Source organism: Hypanus sabinus, chromosome 24, assembly GCF_030144855.1.
Source record: "Hypanus sabinus isolate sHypSab1 chromosome 24, sHypSab1.hap1, whole genome shotgun sequence".
Lineage (NCBI taxonomy): Eukaryota > Metazoa > Chordata > Chondrichthyes > Myliobatiformes > Dasyatidae > Hypanus > Hypanus sabinus.
Genome location: NC_082729.1, coordinates 7,616,537 through 7,633,127, shown reverse-complemented (window position 1 = coordinate 7,633,127; position 16,591 = coordinate 7,616,537). Strand labels below are relative to the sequence as shown.

Here is a 16,591-nt window from a genome sequence, read left to right as displayed (position 1 = left end):
GAATCAGCGAAGAGTCAGCATGCAATGTTGCCGCTGGACGCGTGAGAACACTTTCAAAATCCCCGCTGATTTGGTTTGAAGCAAAACACGCATTTCACTACACGTTTCGATGTCCATGTGATAAATAAAGCTTTATCTTTATTGATTAGATTCTCTCTTTCTCTTGATTTTGAGCACTGGTCTGTTTAGTCTCTCACACGGTAAATATTCGCCCCCATGTGTTGATTTGTTTTGATTTCCATAACGCCTATAGTTAAACTAATTCACAGCAGAGAATGATAACACGAGGTTTTCATGTTCCAAGACTGCGAGAAGACTCAGAGTTGTGGTCATAACTCAGCTCGTCACGAAAACCGGCCTCCTCTCTATGGACTCTGTTTACACTTCACGTTGCCGCGGTAACAAGTTAAGTGGGTAGATTAAGAAGTTAGATATGGCTCTTGTGGCTATGTGGGGGTATGGAGAGAAAGCAGGTACAGGGTTCTGAGTTGGATGATCAGCCATGGTCATACTGAATGGCGGTGCAGGCTCGAAGGGCCGAATGGCCTACTCCTGCACCTATTATCTATGTTTCTATGTTTCTATTACAAAGATTCCCACCAGACAGTCTCTCTTTTTCTCCTCTCACATCGAGCAGAAAATACAAAAGCCTGAAAGCACGTACCATCAGGTTCAAGGACCAGAAGACATGAAAGCAAAATTAAGCCATTTGGGCCATTGAGTCTGCTCCGCCATTCTACCATGGCTGATTTATTATCCCTCACAACCCCGTTCTCCTGCCTTCTCCCCATAACCTTTGATACCCTTGCTAGTCGAGGACCAAAGCGAAAGAGTAAAGTAAATTTTATAATCAAAGTACATATTTGTAACCATATATAACCCTGAGATTTATTTTCCTGTAGGCAGACTCAGCAAATCTATAGAATAATAGCTATCAATACGCACAAAATGCTGGATGAACTCAATACGTCGACTATCCTCTTTTCCACAGAGGCTGCCTGGCCTGTTGAGTTCCTCCAGCATTTTGTGTGTGTGTGTGTTGCTTGGATTTCCAACATCTGCAGATTTTCTCTTGTTTGAGAACGGTAACTATAACGGGATCAATGAAAGATCAACCAGAGAGCACTGCAAACTGTGGAAAAGCAAATGTGAATAAATAGCAATAAATAGTGAGAACATGAGATAATGAGAGAAAAAGTCCTTAAAGTGAGATCATTGGTCGTGGGAACATCACAATGGTTGGACAACTGAGTGTAGCTATCCCCTTTTGTTCAAGAGCCTGATGGTTGATGGGTGGTAACTATTCTTGAACCTGGTGGTGCAAGTCCTGAGGCTCTTGTACCTTCTGCCTGATGGCAGCATTGAGAAAAGAGCATGACCTGGGTGGTGGTAATCTCTGATGATGGATGCTGCTTTCCTACGACAGCATTTCAAGTAGGTGTGCTCAATGGTTCTGAGGGCTTTACCCGTGATGTACTGGCCTGAATCCACTATGAACCTCAATTTAAATATACCCTATGACTTGGCCTTCACAGCCTCCACAGATACACCACCCTCTGCCTAAAGAAAGGTCTCCTCGTCTCAGTTCTAAGGGAGCATCCTTGTATTTTGAATTGAGGTTAATAGGTGTCAAAGGTTATGGGAAGAAGCTAGGAGAATGGGGTAATAAATCAGCTATGATGGAATGGCAGAGCAGTCTTGATGGGCTAAATATCCTAATTCTGCTTCTATAGCTTATGGTCCCTGTGCCTGGTGGAATGTGCTTTCAGGCTTTTGTGTTTTCTGCCTGATGTGAGTGGGGAGAAGAGAGACTGTCTGGTGGAGTTGTTGTAATCCACCTACATAATTCATTACCCTCTGGTCCTAGACTCCCCAATATTGGAAACATCCTCTCCATGTACACTCTTTCTGGGCCTTTCATATTCCATAGCATATAATGATATTCCCCCCTCATTCATAGTCATAGAGAAGTACAGCAGAGAAACACATCCTTCAGTCCATCCAGTCTGTGCCAAAATGATTTAAACTGCCTACTCCCATTGACCAACTCCGGGACCATAGCCCGCCATACCCCACCAAAACTGCACACCATACTTTTATACAACTTAAGCATAACATCCCATCTTCTGTACTCAATACTTTGGTTTATGAAGGCCAATGTGCCAAAAGCTTTCTTTATGACCCTGTTTCTAATCTCCAGTCAATACAGCTTCTATCCAGCTGTTATAAGACTATTGAACGGTTCTCTGTATGATAAGGTGGTCTATCCCGTTATGAACTCACACCTCATTGTCTGCACTTTCTCTTTAACTGTAACTCTATATTCTGCACCTTGTTAACCATTATCCCTTGTCCTACCTCGCTGCACCCTGATGTGATTAAGTGATCAGTATGAACAGCATGCATCTAAAAGTGAGATGCAGTCAAACCAACTTGCCAATGTAACCCCTGCCTTACATCCATCTTCAAGGACCCCCACCACCCTGGCCATGCTCTCTTCTTGCTGCTGCCATCAGGAAGGGGGGTACAGGATCCTTAGGTCCCACAGCAGGCTCAGGAATGATTATTACTCTTCAAGCATAAGGCTCCTGAAACAGTGTGGATAACTGCACTCACCGCAACACTTAATAGTTCCACAACTGTAGACTCACTTTCAAGGACTCAATAACTAATGCTCTGGGCATTTCTCTCTCTTTCTTTCTTTCTTTCTCTTTCTCTCTTTCTCTCTCTCTCTCTCTCTCTCTCTCTCTCTCTCTCTCTCTCTCTCTCTCTCTCTCTCTCTCTCTCTCTCTCTCTCTCTCTCTCTCTCTCTCTCTCTCTCTCTCTCTCTCTCTCTCTCTCTCTCTCTCTCTCTCTCTCTCTCTCCCTCCCTCCCTCCCTCCCTCTCTCTCTCTCTCTCCCTCTCTCTCTCCCTCTCTCTCTCCCTCTCTCTCTCCCTCTCTCTCTCTCTCTCTCTCTCTCTCTCTCTCTCTCTCTCTCTCCTCTCTCTCTCTCTCTCTCTCCCTCTCCCTCCCTCTTTCCACCTCTCTCATCTCTTTCTCTCTCCGACTCTCCCCATCTCTCTCTTTTCCTCTCTCCCGCTTTCCATCTCTCTACCCACAGTTTGTCTGCCCTTTGGCCATCAGTCTTTGTGGGTAGTTTTTCATTGATTTTATTGTATTTCTTTGCTCAACTGGGAATGCCTGCAAGATAATGAATCTCTGAGTAGTACGTGGTGACATAGATGTCCTGTGATAATGAATTTACTTTGAATGTTGATTTTTATTTTTCCAGAGGGCTCTCTGAACCAGCGTAATTTCCCTGCCTCCTTCTGGGACAGCAATTACCAGGCACCCGCGTCAACCACAGCAGCCAGCAGCAGCATTGGTTCTCAGCACTCGGAGCTTCACCTGGCCTCCACGGAGCCCTACACAGCCGTCCTGCATCCTCACCTGGCTCATCCCCCAGAACACTGGCACTACCCACTGGCCGGGCCCCTCAGCCCACAGGCGCCAGCGTACCACCAGCCCAGGACTGTACACGAACTCTACCCCGTCAGCCCCAACCTCGACCCCCGCTACAGCACTTTGCTCATGCCCACCCTCCGCTCCAGCAGTCTGCAGCCGGCCATCAGTGGCGCTGAGCCCACCGCCCCTTGGTCAGGGGTTTTCCCAACGGCTGAGGTGACGCAGACTTTGAACCTGAACGTCGATGCGGGTAAGGCTCTTTAAGTGTCTCTTTGACAGTACAGCCGTGGGGTCTGACTGGAAAGAAATGATCAGGGTTGTTTACTATCATTCCTTCGTATACAAGTGCCAAGGAGAAAGAAATCATTGTTACTCAGTCGGTCAACAGGTACATTTAATGTCAGAGAAATGTATACAATAAACATTCTGAAATTCTTTTTCTTCGCAAACATCCACGAAAACAGAGGAGTGCCCCAAAGAATGAACGACAGTTAAATGTAGAACCCCAAATCCACCCCAGCTCCCCCCTCCCACACACAAGCAGGAGCAAAACAATGAACCCCCCCTCCCTCCCCACCCATGAGCGAAAAGCATCGGTGCCCCCTACCAAGCACTGGAGCGTGCAGCAAAGCATCAATAAAGACACAGACTTGCAGTACCCCAAAGACTACTCGTTCACCTGGTATTCGACACACCACAGGCTCCCTCTCTCTCCCTAATAAGGGTAAAAGAGGTGTCCCCATTTCACAGCAAGACGTAACAAAACAGCTTTCTGATTTATGGTGTTAGAGGTCTGTTGCGCTGCTCTTTCTGAGTTCTGTGCCTCTAGGTGCACAGCCAACAGCAAGCCCATGGCTTATGATCTTCCTTGTTCTCCTGCGACGCATCTGTCGGAGGCACCACCTGCAAAGCCATGAAAATCCTGCAACCTGAAGGCACGCTAGTCCTCCAGGCCTCACCCTTGCGATATTGAATGCAATCGGGATGCAATGCAGCATAAATGAACACAACAAGCAAAAAGAATACCAAATATATATAAAACAATACTGTAAAAAACAACGTACAAATAACTGTTAAATACAAAGATGACTTAGAGTCATAGAACAGTACAGCACCAGAACAGGCCCTTCGGCCTAACTAGTCTGTACTGAACCATTTAAACTGCCTACTCCCATCAACCTGCACCGGGACCAGAGCCCAACCATCCACGTACCTATCCAAACTTCTCTTAAATGATGAAATCCAGCTTGCATGCACCATTTGCACTGGTAGCTTGTTCCACACTCTCACGGCCCTCTGAGTGAAGAAGCTTCCCCTCATGTTCCCATTAAAATTTTCACCTTTCACCCTTAACCCATGACCTCTAGCTGTAGTCCCACCCAAAAAGCCTGCTTGCATTTACCCTATCTATACCCCTCATAATTAGGCCTCACCACTATCTTATACAACATAGCATCCCATCTCCTGTACTCAGTATTTAGATTTATGAAGGCCAATGTGCCAAAAGCTTTCTTTACTGCCTCCTTTTTACTTAATTTATGGACCCATATTCCCAGATCCCTTTGTTCTAACGCACTCCTCAGTGCCCTACCATTCACTGTGTAAAAGCTACTCTGGTTGGTCCTCTCAAAGCACAACATCTTGCACTTCTCTGCATTAAATTCCATCTGCCATGTTTCCAGCTGGTCCAATTCCCACTGCAAACTCTAATAGTCTTCCTTGCTGTCTACTAAAATGGTTGTATGCCAATTGACACTAGGTGAGGTTAGGTTCACCTTAAAGCTTACTGTCATGAGCGTACATGCACAGGATATAAGTGTCATTAAAATTAGCTTCTTGTAACAGCAACACAGTGCGTTACAACAATAAACTCAAACTGACATGAATTATACATGACAGATAACAACAGAAGTGCAAGTTGAGAAACACAAAGAAATTGAGTCTTGTAGTGTTAGGTGAGTTCAGGGTTTTTCAGTGGAGAAGAAGCTGTTGTTAGACTTTGAGATGTACATCTTCTTGCTCCTGTACCTCCTTTGGACCTTTATCATTATACATAAAAACATAGAAATCTACAGCGCATGACAGGCCCTTCGGCCCACAATATTGTGCAACCACATACCCTACTCTAGAGGCTGCCTAGAATTTCCCTGCCACATAGGGAGGGAAATTCCCCTCTGTTTTTCTAAGCTCCATGCTACCTAAGAGCCTCTTAAAAAATCCTGTTGTATCTGTATGTCAGGATGCTGAAGCAGGGTCTCAATCGCAGACCAAGTACTGTGCGCACTGTGATCTTTACTGAGTAGCAAATCCAGAGGAGCAACGAAGTCAGCGTCAAAGTTCAGGCGGAGATCAAAAATTCCAGAGAAATCCAAAAACCAGAATCAGGAAACAGGCAGAATCAATATTCAGATCGAGAGTTCAGATATAAATGCTGGAAAGGCTCAGGAAAATTCACTGACACAATCTGGAAACAAACAGGTGAAAACACAGGACTGAAATACACCGAACAATAAACAGAGAGGCAGATGATAGGTGGAGCACACTGAGGCACAGGTGGCAGCAATACAGGTAATAATGAGAAACAGGTGAGAGACAGAGTACAGGTGTCTCCCCCCCCCCTTTACAAAGGTAGAGCGTTCTTATGCCAAAATGGCATAAAGCAAAGAACCGTTAATTTATATGGGAAAAGTTTTCGTAAAAGCGAAAATCCTCTTTGTAATGCGAAAACAGGTTACTAATGTAGGTCTTTTATAAAAGCGAAGTGGCATGAAGCAAACATTTGTAAAGCAGGGTGACACCTGTACTCAGTGATACAGGGGCCGGAGCAGAGCAGGAGCGGGGACAGGGGCACATGACAAAACAAAACCACAGACTGACAGCTTGGGGGAAACACTCAACAAGACAGAGCTCAACTGGAGGTACTGACCCCATATTGTATTCAATGCCACTAGGATAAAAGCAAGATAATTTGTTAAACCTACTTGTTGTAATTCTTCTGTTTAGAATCATAGAAACCCTGTTCTACAAATTATATCTGAAATAAATGTTATAGGACTCTCCAGTCTTTGAAATAAGTTTCATAAGACTCTTCAAGTCTAGCATTTGGCATTTTGCAATTTAATCTAACTGAATTCCTCAGAAATGTTTATTGTGGGGTAATGATACAGAGTTACATCCTAGGATGCTCTGGGACACATTGTCAGTGGTGTCACCCGGGAGTCATCGGGTGTTTCGGGTCCTTCAACATCTGACACCCTCACCCAGGTGACCCGGCCAGGGTTGATCAGGCCCCGGCTTGTGTCCCAGCAGCATTAGTCCACCGGTCACGCCTCTTGATCCACGGCCTTCTGGAGGCTCAGACGGTCCTGGTGACTCTTCTTTGCGGCCCGAAGGAGAGGGTAGGTTCCGCACAGAGATCAGCCAGCAAATCCTCTACACCCCACCTGTGTAGGCTCTCACTGTGCTCTCCACCCCTGTCTCTGCCACTGCCCAACCTGGTATTTGATTCTCTTATACTCAAACGCCATCTCAATCTGGTCTTCCCAAGGAACTGTCAGTTCTACCATGACCACCTGCTTCGAGGTTTCTCAGAAAATGACTGAGGCAGACCTCGGGGATGATGATGTGATGAAGTCAGGGAACTTTAATCGCTTGCCCAGATAAACTTACATTGCCAAATGCATCCTTCAATGTAATCATTTGTTGAGTGGTCTCAGTTTAGATTTACAAAACTGCCAATGATTCTGATATTTTTTTCTTTGCATAATTCTAAACTTCTGTAGTTGTACCGTGGAGAGCATTCTGACAGGTTGCATCACTGTCTGGTATGGGGGGCGGGGCTACTGCACAGGGCCGAAAGAAGCTGCAGAAGGTTGTAAATCTAGTCAGCTCCATCTTTGGGGAATAGCCTACAAAGTATCCAGGACATCTTTAGGGAGCAGTGTCTCAGAAAGGCAGCATCCATTATTAAGGACCTCCAGCACCCAGGGCATGCCCTTTTCTTACCGTTACGATCAGGTAGGAGGTACAGAATCCTGAAGACACACACTCAGCAATTCAGAAACAGCTTCTTCCCCTCTGCCATCCGATTCCTAAATGGACATTGAAGCTTTGGTCACTACCTCACTTTTTTTAAATATACAGTATTTCTGTTTTTGCACATTTTTTAATCTACGTAATATATGTAATTGATTTACTTGTTTATTATTATTATTTTATTTTTTTTACATTTTTCTCTGCTAGATTATGTATTGCATTGAACTGTTGCTGCTAAGTTAACAAATTTCATGTCACATGCCAGTGTTAATAAACTTGATTCTGATTCTGAAAAAGCTGAACTAAATCTGCATCTGAACTAAGGCTAGTTAAAGGCTCCCTCTGTTGGACCCCATCACTGTTATTTTTTGCTCTGGATTCAAAAATGTCAATTTTGTAAGGAAAATACTGCTGATGGTGGAACATGTGAAAATAAGATTGGGACCCAAGTATTGGTCACTTAGAGTTTAGAGCCTACTTTGCAATTTAGTTCTTCATTGATCTAATTGTAACGTTAGACATGCATTCCCATTCAGCATGGTAACGTTTCATCTTTCAATGTTGAACGGCTCAATTTAATGTCAGAGCATGTACACAGTATACAACCTGGAATTCTTACTCTTCATAGACATCCACGAAACAGAGAGAGAAAAAAACAAAGAACGAATGATAGAAAAAAAACAGTAGAACCCCCCCCAAAGCCCCCCACATCCACGCACAAGAAGCAACAAAGCACCAATCCTCCCCCAAACTTGTTCCAGCAAAAAGCATTAGCCCACTCCCACCACCCACCAAGCAATTGTAAGCCCCCACAGACCACGATCTATAGACCATCAAGAACTACTGTCCATCCTAACACCTCAACAGGCCCTCTCACTCACTATTGAGGGAGATATCGATTCTGCCCCAGCGGGAGGGGAGGCCAACAGCTTGCTGTTATGATGTTACTGTCTGTAGCATCAATTGTTACGAGCATCCCCCGACTCTCGCTGTCTTTCTTGTCAAAGCTTGATCTACCTCTGCCAAAAAAAATTTTTAAAATATTCTGCTTTCATGCCCCACAGAGGAAGAGATCTATGATCCTCTGAGAGATATAGCATCACCTCATCTCAAATTCATGCAGGGGTCTATCTTTAAACAGCTTTAAAGATTCAAAGCCCATTTATTATCAGAGCATGTATGCAGCATAAAACCCTGAGATACGCTTCTCCCACGTGCAGACACACAACAAAGAAACACCGTGGAACCCGTTCAAAGAAAATATCAAACACCCAACACCCAAAAAAGAATGAATCTGGCAAACGGCAGAAAATGAGTGAATTACACACAGAATATTAAACATCAAACCGCAGAGTCCTTGAAATGGTCGAGGAATGTTCAGTTCAGTTCACTTTAGCACTGTGGCATTTGCTGACTGCAGGCCACGTGACCAATTAACCTACTAACCCGTACATCTTTGGAACGTGGGAGGAAACCGGAGCACCTGGAGGAAACCTATGTGGTCATGGGGAGAACACGCATACTCCTTACAGGCAGCAGCGGGAATTGAAGCCCAGGTAGCTGACGCTGCAAAGCGTTGTGCTGACCACTATGCTAGCGTGCCAACCCAGTTGTTTTAGAGTCCCCAACTTGAGGAGGCATCCTATCCTCTTCCACCTGGTCAATTCCTCTCAGGATGTTGGATCTTTCATTCAGGCCTCTAAAATCTGAACCTCAAGTTGTGCTCTCCTCAGCCTCAAGGAAAAATGGGCCTAAGCACAAGGCCTACTTCCTCTGCTTGATGGTCAAATTCTCTTTACATCCATTACAAAGGACATTAGGGCACAATGCAGTCTCTTTGACCCATGATATTGCGCTGGTCCTCCAACCTTCTCCAAGATCAATCTAACCCTTCCCTCCAACATAACCCTCCATTCTTCCATCATCCATCGGCCTATCTGAGAGTGTCTTCAATGTCTACAACGTATCTGCCTCTTCCATCACCCCCAGCAGGACGTCAGCACTCTCTGTTTAAAGAAGTTACCTCTGACATACCCATTCCATGCTCTCCTCCAAACACTTTAAAATTATGCCATTCCTGCCCTGGGGGGATAAAGGTCTCTGGCTGTCCCCTCTATCTATGCCTCTTATCATCTTGTACAGCTCTACCAAGTCAGCTGTTATATTCCTTCACTCCAAAGAGAAAAGCTCTAGCTCGCTCACTCTCCTCTCATAAGACATGTCCTCCAGACCAGGTAGCATTCTAGTAAATTTACTCTGCCCGCTCTCGTAAATTTCCACATCCTTCCTATAATGAGGTAACCAGAAATGAACACAATATTCCAAGTGTGGTCCAACCAGATCTGCATCATTACCTCATGATGCCTGAACTCAATCCTCCAATTAATGAAGGCCATAGTAACAACACACACAAAATGCTGGTGGTACACAGCAGGCCAGGCAGCATCTATAAGGAGAAGCGCTGTCGACGTTTTAGGCCGAGACCCTTCGTCAGGACTAACTGAAAGGAAAGATAGTAAGAGATTTGAAAGTAGTGGGGGGGAGGGAGAAATGCGACATGATAGGAAAGACCGGAGTGGGTGGGATGAAGCTAAGAGCTGGAAAGGTGATTGGTGAAAGTGATACTGAGCTGGAGAAGAGAAAGGATCATGGGACGGGAGGCCTCGGGAGAAAGAGGGGGGAGGGAAGCACCAGAGGGAGATGGAGAAGAGGCAAACAACTAAATATGTCAGGGATGGGGTAAGAAGGGGAGGAGGGGCATTAACAGAAGTTAGAGAAGTCAATGTTCATGCCATCAGGTTGGAGGCTACCCAGCCAGTATATAAGGTGTTGTTCCTCCAACCTGAGTTTGGATTCATTTTGACAATAGAGGAGATATCATTCCCATATCAGATTCCCATATCAGAATGGGAATGGGATGTGGAATTAAAATGTGTGGTCACTGGGAGATCCTGCTTTCTCTGGCGGACCGAGCGTAGATATTCAGCAAAACGGTCTCTCACCAATATATAAAAGGCCACACCGGGAGCACCGGACACAGTATACCACACCAGCCGACTCACAGGTGAAGTGTCGCCTCACCTGGAAGGACTGTCTGGGGTCCTGAATGGTGGTGAGAAAGGAAGTGTAAGAGCAGGTGTAGCACTTGTTCCACTTACAAGGATAAGTGCCAGGAGGGAGATCGGTGGGAAGGGATGGGGGGGTACGAGTGGACAAGGGAGTCGCGTAGGGAGCGATCCCTGCGGAATGCAGAAAGAGGAGGGGAGGGAAAAATGTGCTTGGTAGTGGGATCCCGTTAAAGGTGGCAGAAGTTACAGAGAATTATACGTTGGACCTGGAGGCTGGTGGGGTGGTAAGTGAGGACAAGGGGAACCCTATCCCGAGTGGGGTACCTTCTGTAGTATCCAGGACTTCAAAGCACAATGCCTCAAAAAATGTGGTGTCCATCATTAAGGAGCCCCATCACCCTGGACATGCCCTCTTCTCATTGCTGCCATCAGGGAGGAGGTACAGAAGCCTGAAGGCACACACTCAATGATTCAGGGACAGCTTCTTCCCCTCTGCCATCTGATTTCTGAACGGACGTGAACCCATGAACACTACTTCATGACATTTTTATTTATATTTTTGCACTACTTGTTTAATTTAATTACTTTGTATATATACTTACTGTAATTCACAGTTTTTGTCTCTATTATTATGTATTGCATTCTACTGCGAGGACAACAAATTTCCTGACATATGCTGGTGATATTAAAGCTAATTCTGATCCTGATCAACAACCCTATCAATTTGTGCGGAAACTTTGAGTGATCTATGGACTTTGTCCCCAAGATCCCTCTGTTACTAAGTCCACAAGACTATAAGATTTCAGAGCAGAATTAGGCCATTTGGCCCATCAAGTCTGCTCTGTCATTGCATCATGTCATTTTCCCTCTCAGCCCCAATCTCCTGCCTTCTCACCGCATCCCTACATGCCCTGACTAATCAAGGATCTATCAACCTCTGCCTTAAGGTACTGCGGTTTGTCAAAGAACTCTGGATATTCAGCAGGTCAAAGGGCGGGTGAAACAAAAACAGTCAATGTCATACAGAACTGTGCAAAAGTCATACACACACATATATAGCAAGGGTGCCTAAGACTTTGCACAGTACTATGAACTGCTGTCACACAAAAACAAACCCACGAATTTCATGATGTAGGTGAGTCTGTATTGTGGACTGAGAATGGGAAGGGGGCAGGGAGAGGGGAATCATGGTTGGGAGAAGAGGAAGGAAGAAGGAAGTGAGTGGGAAACACCAGAGAGACATTCTGTAATGATCAATAAACCAATGATTCGCAATCAAATTACCTTGTCTGGTGTCTCAGGGCTGGGTGTGTCTGCACCCACATCACCCCTGCCCAGTCCCTGACACTCTTTCTTTGCCGCCTGTCCCATCCCCTTCCGGCGAATCTCCACCCTCGCCATTCCCAACATTCTTTGCTCCCGCCAGATTTACAAACCTGTTCTCCACTCCACATTAACAAATACAGATCTACGCAACTGTCTTCGGCATTATATATAGGTCAGTATGGTGTTATCAAGGCTTAATCCCGACAACTTGACAATTAGTAATGTGTCCTTTGAGGGGCAGTTTTTGTTTAACATGGAGCTCAAGATTATTTCCCTTTACAAGAGGATCATTTGTGAAAAAGAAAATACACACAGTGGCCACTTTATCACATTTATTTATTGAGATATTACACCTTTCCAGCAATTGGCAAACCTGTGCTGCCAGCAACCCCCCAATTTAACTCAGGCCTAATCACAGGACAATTTACAATGACCAGTTAACCCACTAACCGGTATATCTATGGACGGTGGGAGGAAACCAGAAGAATCCTTACAAGTAGCATGGAATTAAGCTCTGAACTCTGACGCCCGAGCTATAATGGCATCATACTACCCGCCAGGCCACAGTGGTATAGGTGAGGGTCTTCTGCTTCTGAGGCCCATCCATTTCAGGGTTCGACATGTTGTGCATTCAGAGATAAATGTGATAAAGTGGCCACAGTGTGTATTTTCTTTTTCACAAATGATCCTCTTGTAAAGGGAAATAGTCTTGAGCTCCATGATAAACAAAAACTGCCCCTCAAAGGACACATTACTAATTGTCAAGTTGTAGGGATTAAGCCTTGATAACACCATACTGACCTATATATAATGCCGAAAACAGTTGCGTAGATCTGTATTTGTTAATGTGTAGTTAGAGAACAGGTCTGTAAATCTGTACAACTCTTCTGTTGTGTGTGGTTATTTGAGTTACCGTCACCTTCCTGTCAGCTTGAACCAGTCTGGTCATTCTCCTCTGACGTCTCTCATTAGGAAAATGTTTCCACCCACCAAACTGCCACTCGCCGGATAGTTTTTTCCTTTTCCTACCACTCTCTGTAAACTCTAGAGACCGTTGTGGATGAAAATCCCAGTAGGTCATCAGTTTCTGAGATACTCAAACCACCCCATCTGGCGCCAACACTCATCCCACAGTCAAAGTAATTTAGATCACATTTCTTCCCCATTCTGATGTTTGATCTGAACAGCAATTCTTGTCCATTCATGCATGCTTCAATGCACTGGGTTGCAGCCACATGATTGGCTGATTAGATATTATCATTAACAAGCAGATATACCTCATAAAGAGGCCACTGAGCTTAGACCTGTTTTCTATAGATAATTGTTTGCATTGATTAATGTAGATCCTAGATTGTGTGCTAGTTGAGTTTTATTTTCGCCTGGTTCTTTTTGCTTTCCACAAACACACACACACACACACACATGCCCGTTCTACCGTTCTCTCTTATCAGGTCTTCAGAACCACATCAAAGCCAAGGATGTGTTCTGGTTCTAGACATGCGTGGCTTAAGTGCTGAAGCTGTAATAAATGTCCTGTGATCTCAGTTACAGCTCGACACTACTCCCTGCCTGGAGGATCGTACTTCGGCTGAAAGGACCAGGAAGACAGTCACTTAGATCTGTTGGTATAAACGGACATGGGGCAAGATTGGCTCAAGTGGTCAGTGGAAGGCTGTCACGCCAAGTTGCACAGAAGGACAGTCAATCATTTGGATATTCCAAGGGAAGACTTGTGCAGCTGATGGACTCCCATTTATATTCGTCTCCTGCTGACTCCCTGACTAAGAGTCAGGACTTCAACATTAAAAGTTTGCAGTTTTTTTTCTTAATTCAGTTCAGATTTTGGATTTTTCCTTTACTTTGTGAAATGTTTGTTCTTGTGACGTGGAGGATCTCGGAGTGATTTGGGGGGGGGGGTGGAGAAAAGAGATGCAGGGTCACTGGGAGACTTCATCCTTTGAAGTTTCTTTCATCACGGTCCCACCAACCAGATTTGGAGCCCTTGCGTGTCCAACACTGGAGCAAGTGGTAAAACAAGAGGACTTTATTTCAAATTTTGAAGTAAATTTTATGATCAAAGTACATACGCAGTGAGACTCATTTTCTTGTGGGCATACTCGATAAATCTATACAGTAACGACAATCAGAGAGTCAATGAAAGACTGGATGTTCAATCAGAGTGCAGAAGACAGCAAACTGTGCAAATGCAAAAAGAAGAAACAACAATAATAATAATAAATAAATAAACAATAAATATCTAGAATATGAGAATATGAACAGTCCTTGAAAGTGAGGCTATTGGTTGTGGGAACATTTCAATGATGGGGCAAGTGAAGTTGAGTGAAGTTATCCACTCTGGTTCAAGAGCCTGATGGTTGAGGGGGTACTAACTATTCCTGAACATGATGGTGTGAGTCCTGAGGCTCTTGTACCTTCTTCCTGATGGCAGCAGCGAGAAGAGAGCATGTCCTGGGTGGTGGGTGTTCCTAATGATGGATGCTGCTTTCCTGCAACAGTGGTTCATGTCAATGTCATCAATGCCTGGGAGGGCTTTACCTGTGATGGACTGGGCTGAATCCACCACCTTTTGTAGGATTCTCCATTCAAAGGCATTAGTGTTTCCCTACCAGGCTGTGAAGCAGCCATTCAAAATACTCTCCACTACCATCTATAGAAGTTCGTCAAAGTTTCTGATGTCCTGCCGGATATCTGCAAACTCCTGAGGAAGTTGAGGAGCTTCCATGCTTTCTTCATAATTGTAAATGCTTTATTCATAATTCATAATTCTTCATAATTCATAATTGACATGCTGGGTCCTCTGAAATAATTGAGGAATTTAGAGTTACTGACCCTCTCCACCTCTGGTCCTCCAATGAGGAGTGGCTCTTGGACCTCTGGTTTCCTTCTCCCGAAGTCTATAATATTTTATTTTCAATGCTCTATAACTGTATATTAAGGGGAAAAGAGGCTCCTGCTTTGCCACTGATGTCCATTATTTTGTTGTCAATGTCAGCTGGCCAAGATGCAAGACTGCAAAATCAGTTTAGCAAATTTGATTGTGTTGAACAAAGGGAAGTCTTGCATTCCTCGAACATTTTAGTTTGACAGGCAGTGAGACTCCCTCTTTTTTGTAATTAAAAAAGTCCAGCCAACATTGTAATGTGGGAAATCCCAGTTTGCACCTCACATGATTGATTTTGGGATTGTACATTGAATGTTATATTTGCATTAACTCTTGAAATTCGTCGTTTTTAGCTCATTTTTACTCTCATATAAATCCAATCTGTGACTCTGAGGGAGCCTCTCTGACTCAAATGTTTTGTCCTCTTTTGAAAAAACTTTGGAAAGATATTTTTGATACATTCTCTACAGTTTTGCACATTGATTTACAACCTCACCCTATCACTGCAATTTTTGGCTTGCCAATGATTGATCTGCCCTCCGCAGCTTGGCAGATGATTGCATTCGCTACTGTAACGGATAAAAGATCTATTTTATTGAATCAGAAATTCTCCATCAAACAGTGGGAAGGAACCTTTACGGTCTCACCTCAGCAAGTCCATATCTTGGCCTAACATTGCATTGGAGTGTGGCAGCACTGACAGTTCTGCAAATTATAGACGCAGGAGATTCTGCAGATGCTGGAAATTTAGGGCAACACAAAGACAAATACAAAATGTTGGAGGATCTCGGAAGGTCAGACAGCATCAGGAGAGGGGAAAGGACTCATGTATTATCTGGCAGCTTACACTCCTCCCTACCGCCTTATTCTGCCTTCCTCCTCCTTTCCTTGACGAGTCTCGGCCCGAAACAGCAACTGTTTACTCCCCTCTCTAGATGCTTCCTGACCTGCTGAGTTGTTTTCCAGCATTTTGTGTGAGTTGCTCTTGATACCCCACTGGGATGTCAGCTCAGATTATTAGGTCAACCACGCTTGGAATGAGCTGCCTGCTCAGGAAGAAGGTTTATCTGGATGTTTGATCTCATGATCTCTACCAATGTTATTTTGATTCCTATTTAGCAGATTAGATCCTCTTTAATTTAATGGCTTTGCTGTGTTCTGCCAAAATTACAAAGTACATTTATTGTCGAAGTTGGTACACTTTATACAACCTTGAGATTCCTTACAGGTAGCCACAAAACAAAAAAAAAAGAACCTATTTTTAAAAAGATGACTGTCAAACAGGTGTCACGGAGGCACAATTGAGAGTATCCTGACTGGCTGCATCACTGCCTGTTATGGGAACTGAGCCTCCCTCAATCACAGGATACTGCAGAAAGTGGTGCGGGCAGCCCACTGCATCTGTAGTTGTGAACTTCCCATGATTCAGGTGTGTAAAAAGGGCCCGTAGGATCATTGGGGACCCAAGTCGTCCCAAGTACAATCTATTCCAGCTGCTACCATCTGGGAAGTGGTACCGCAGCATAAAGGCCAGGACCGACAGGCTCTGGGACAGCTTCTCCCACCAGGCCATCAGACTGATGAACTCACGCTGACTGAGTGCACATTATATTACATTCACTGTTCTATTTATTATAAATTATTATAAATTACTATGATTGCACATTGCACATTTAGACGAAGACGTAACATCAAGATTTTTACTCCTCAAGTATGTGAAGGATGTAAAAAATAAAGTCAATTCAATTCATCCAATGTGCAGAGAGAGAAAAAAAAAACAAATTGTGCAAACAGTAAAAATAAGCAAACAGCAT

General features: G+C 44.3%; 1 protein-coding gene across 4 annotated transcripts in view; it reads left to right on the top strand.

Moving 5' to 3' along the window:
* Window positions 1–14,178, top strand: part of LOC132380763 (transcription cofactor vestigial-like protein 2) — a 35,965-nt gene extending 21,787 nt beyond the window's left edge. For all 4 annotated transcript variants that reach the window (XM_059949748.1, XM_059949749.1, XM_059949751.1 and 1 more), the window contains exons 3-4: window positions 3,274–3,696; window positions 13,421–14,178. In XM_059949748.1, coding sequence (XP_059805731.1) covers window positions 3,274–3,696; window positions 13,421–13,467 — 470 coding nt within the window. In that variant the 3' untranslated portion in view covers window positions 13,468–14,178. The remainder of the gene's footprint in view (window positions 1–3,273; window positions 3,697–13,420) is intronic.
* Window positions 14,179–16,591: the final 2,413 nt, after the last annotated feature.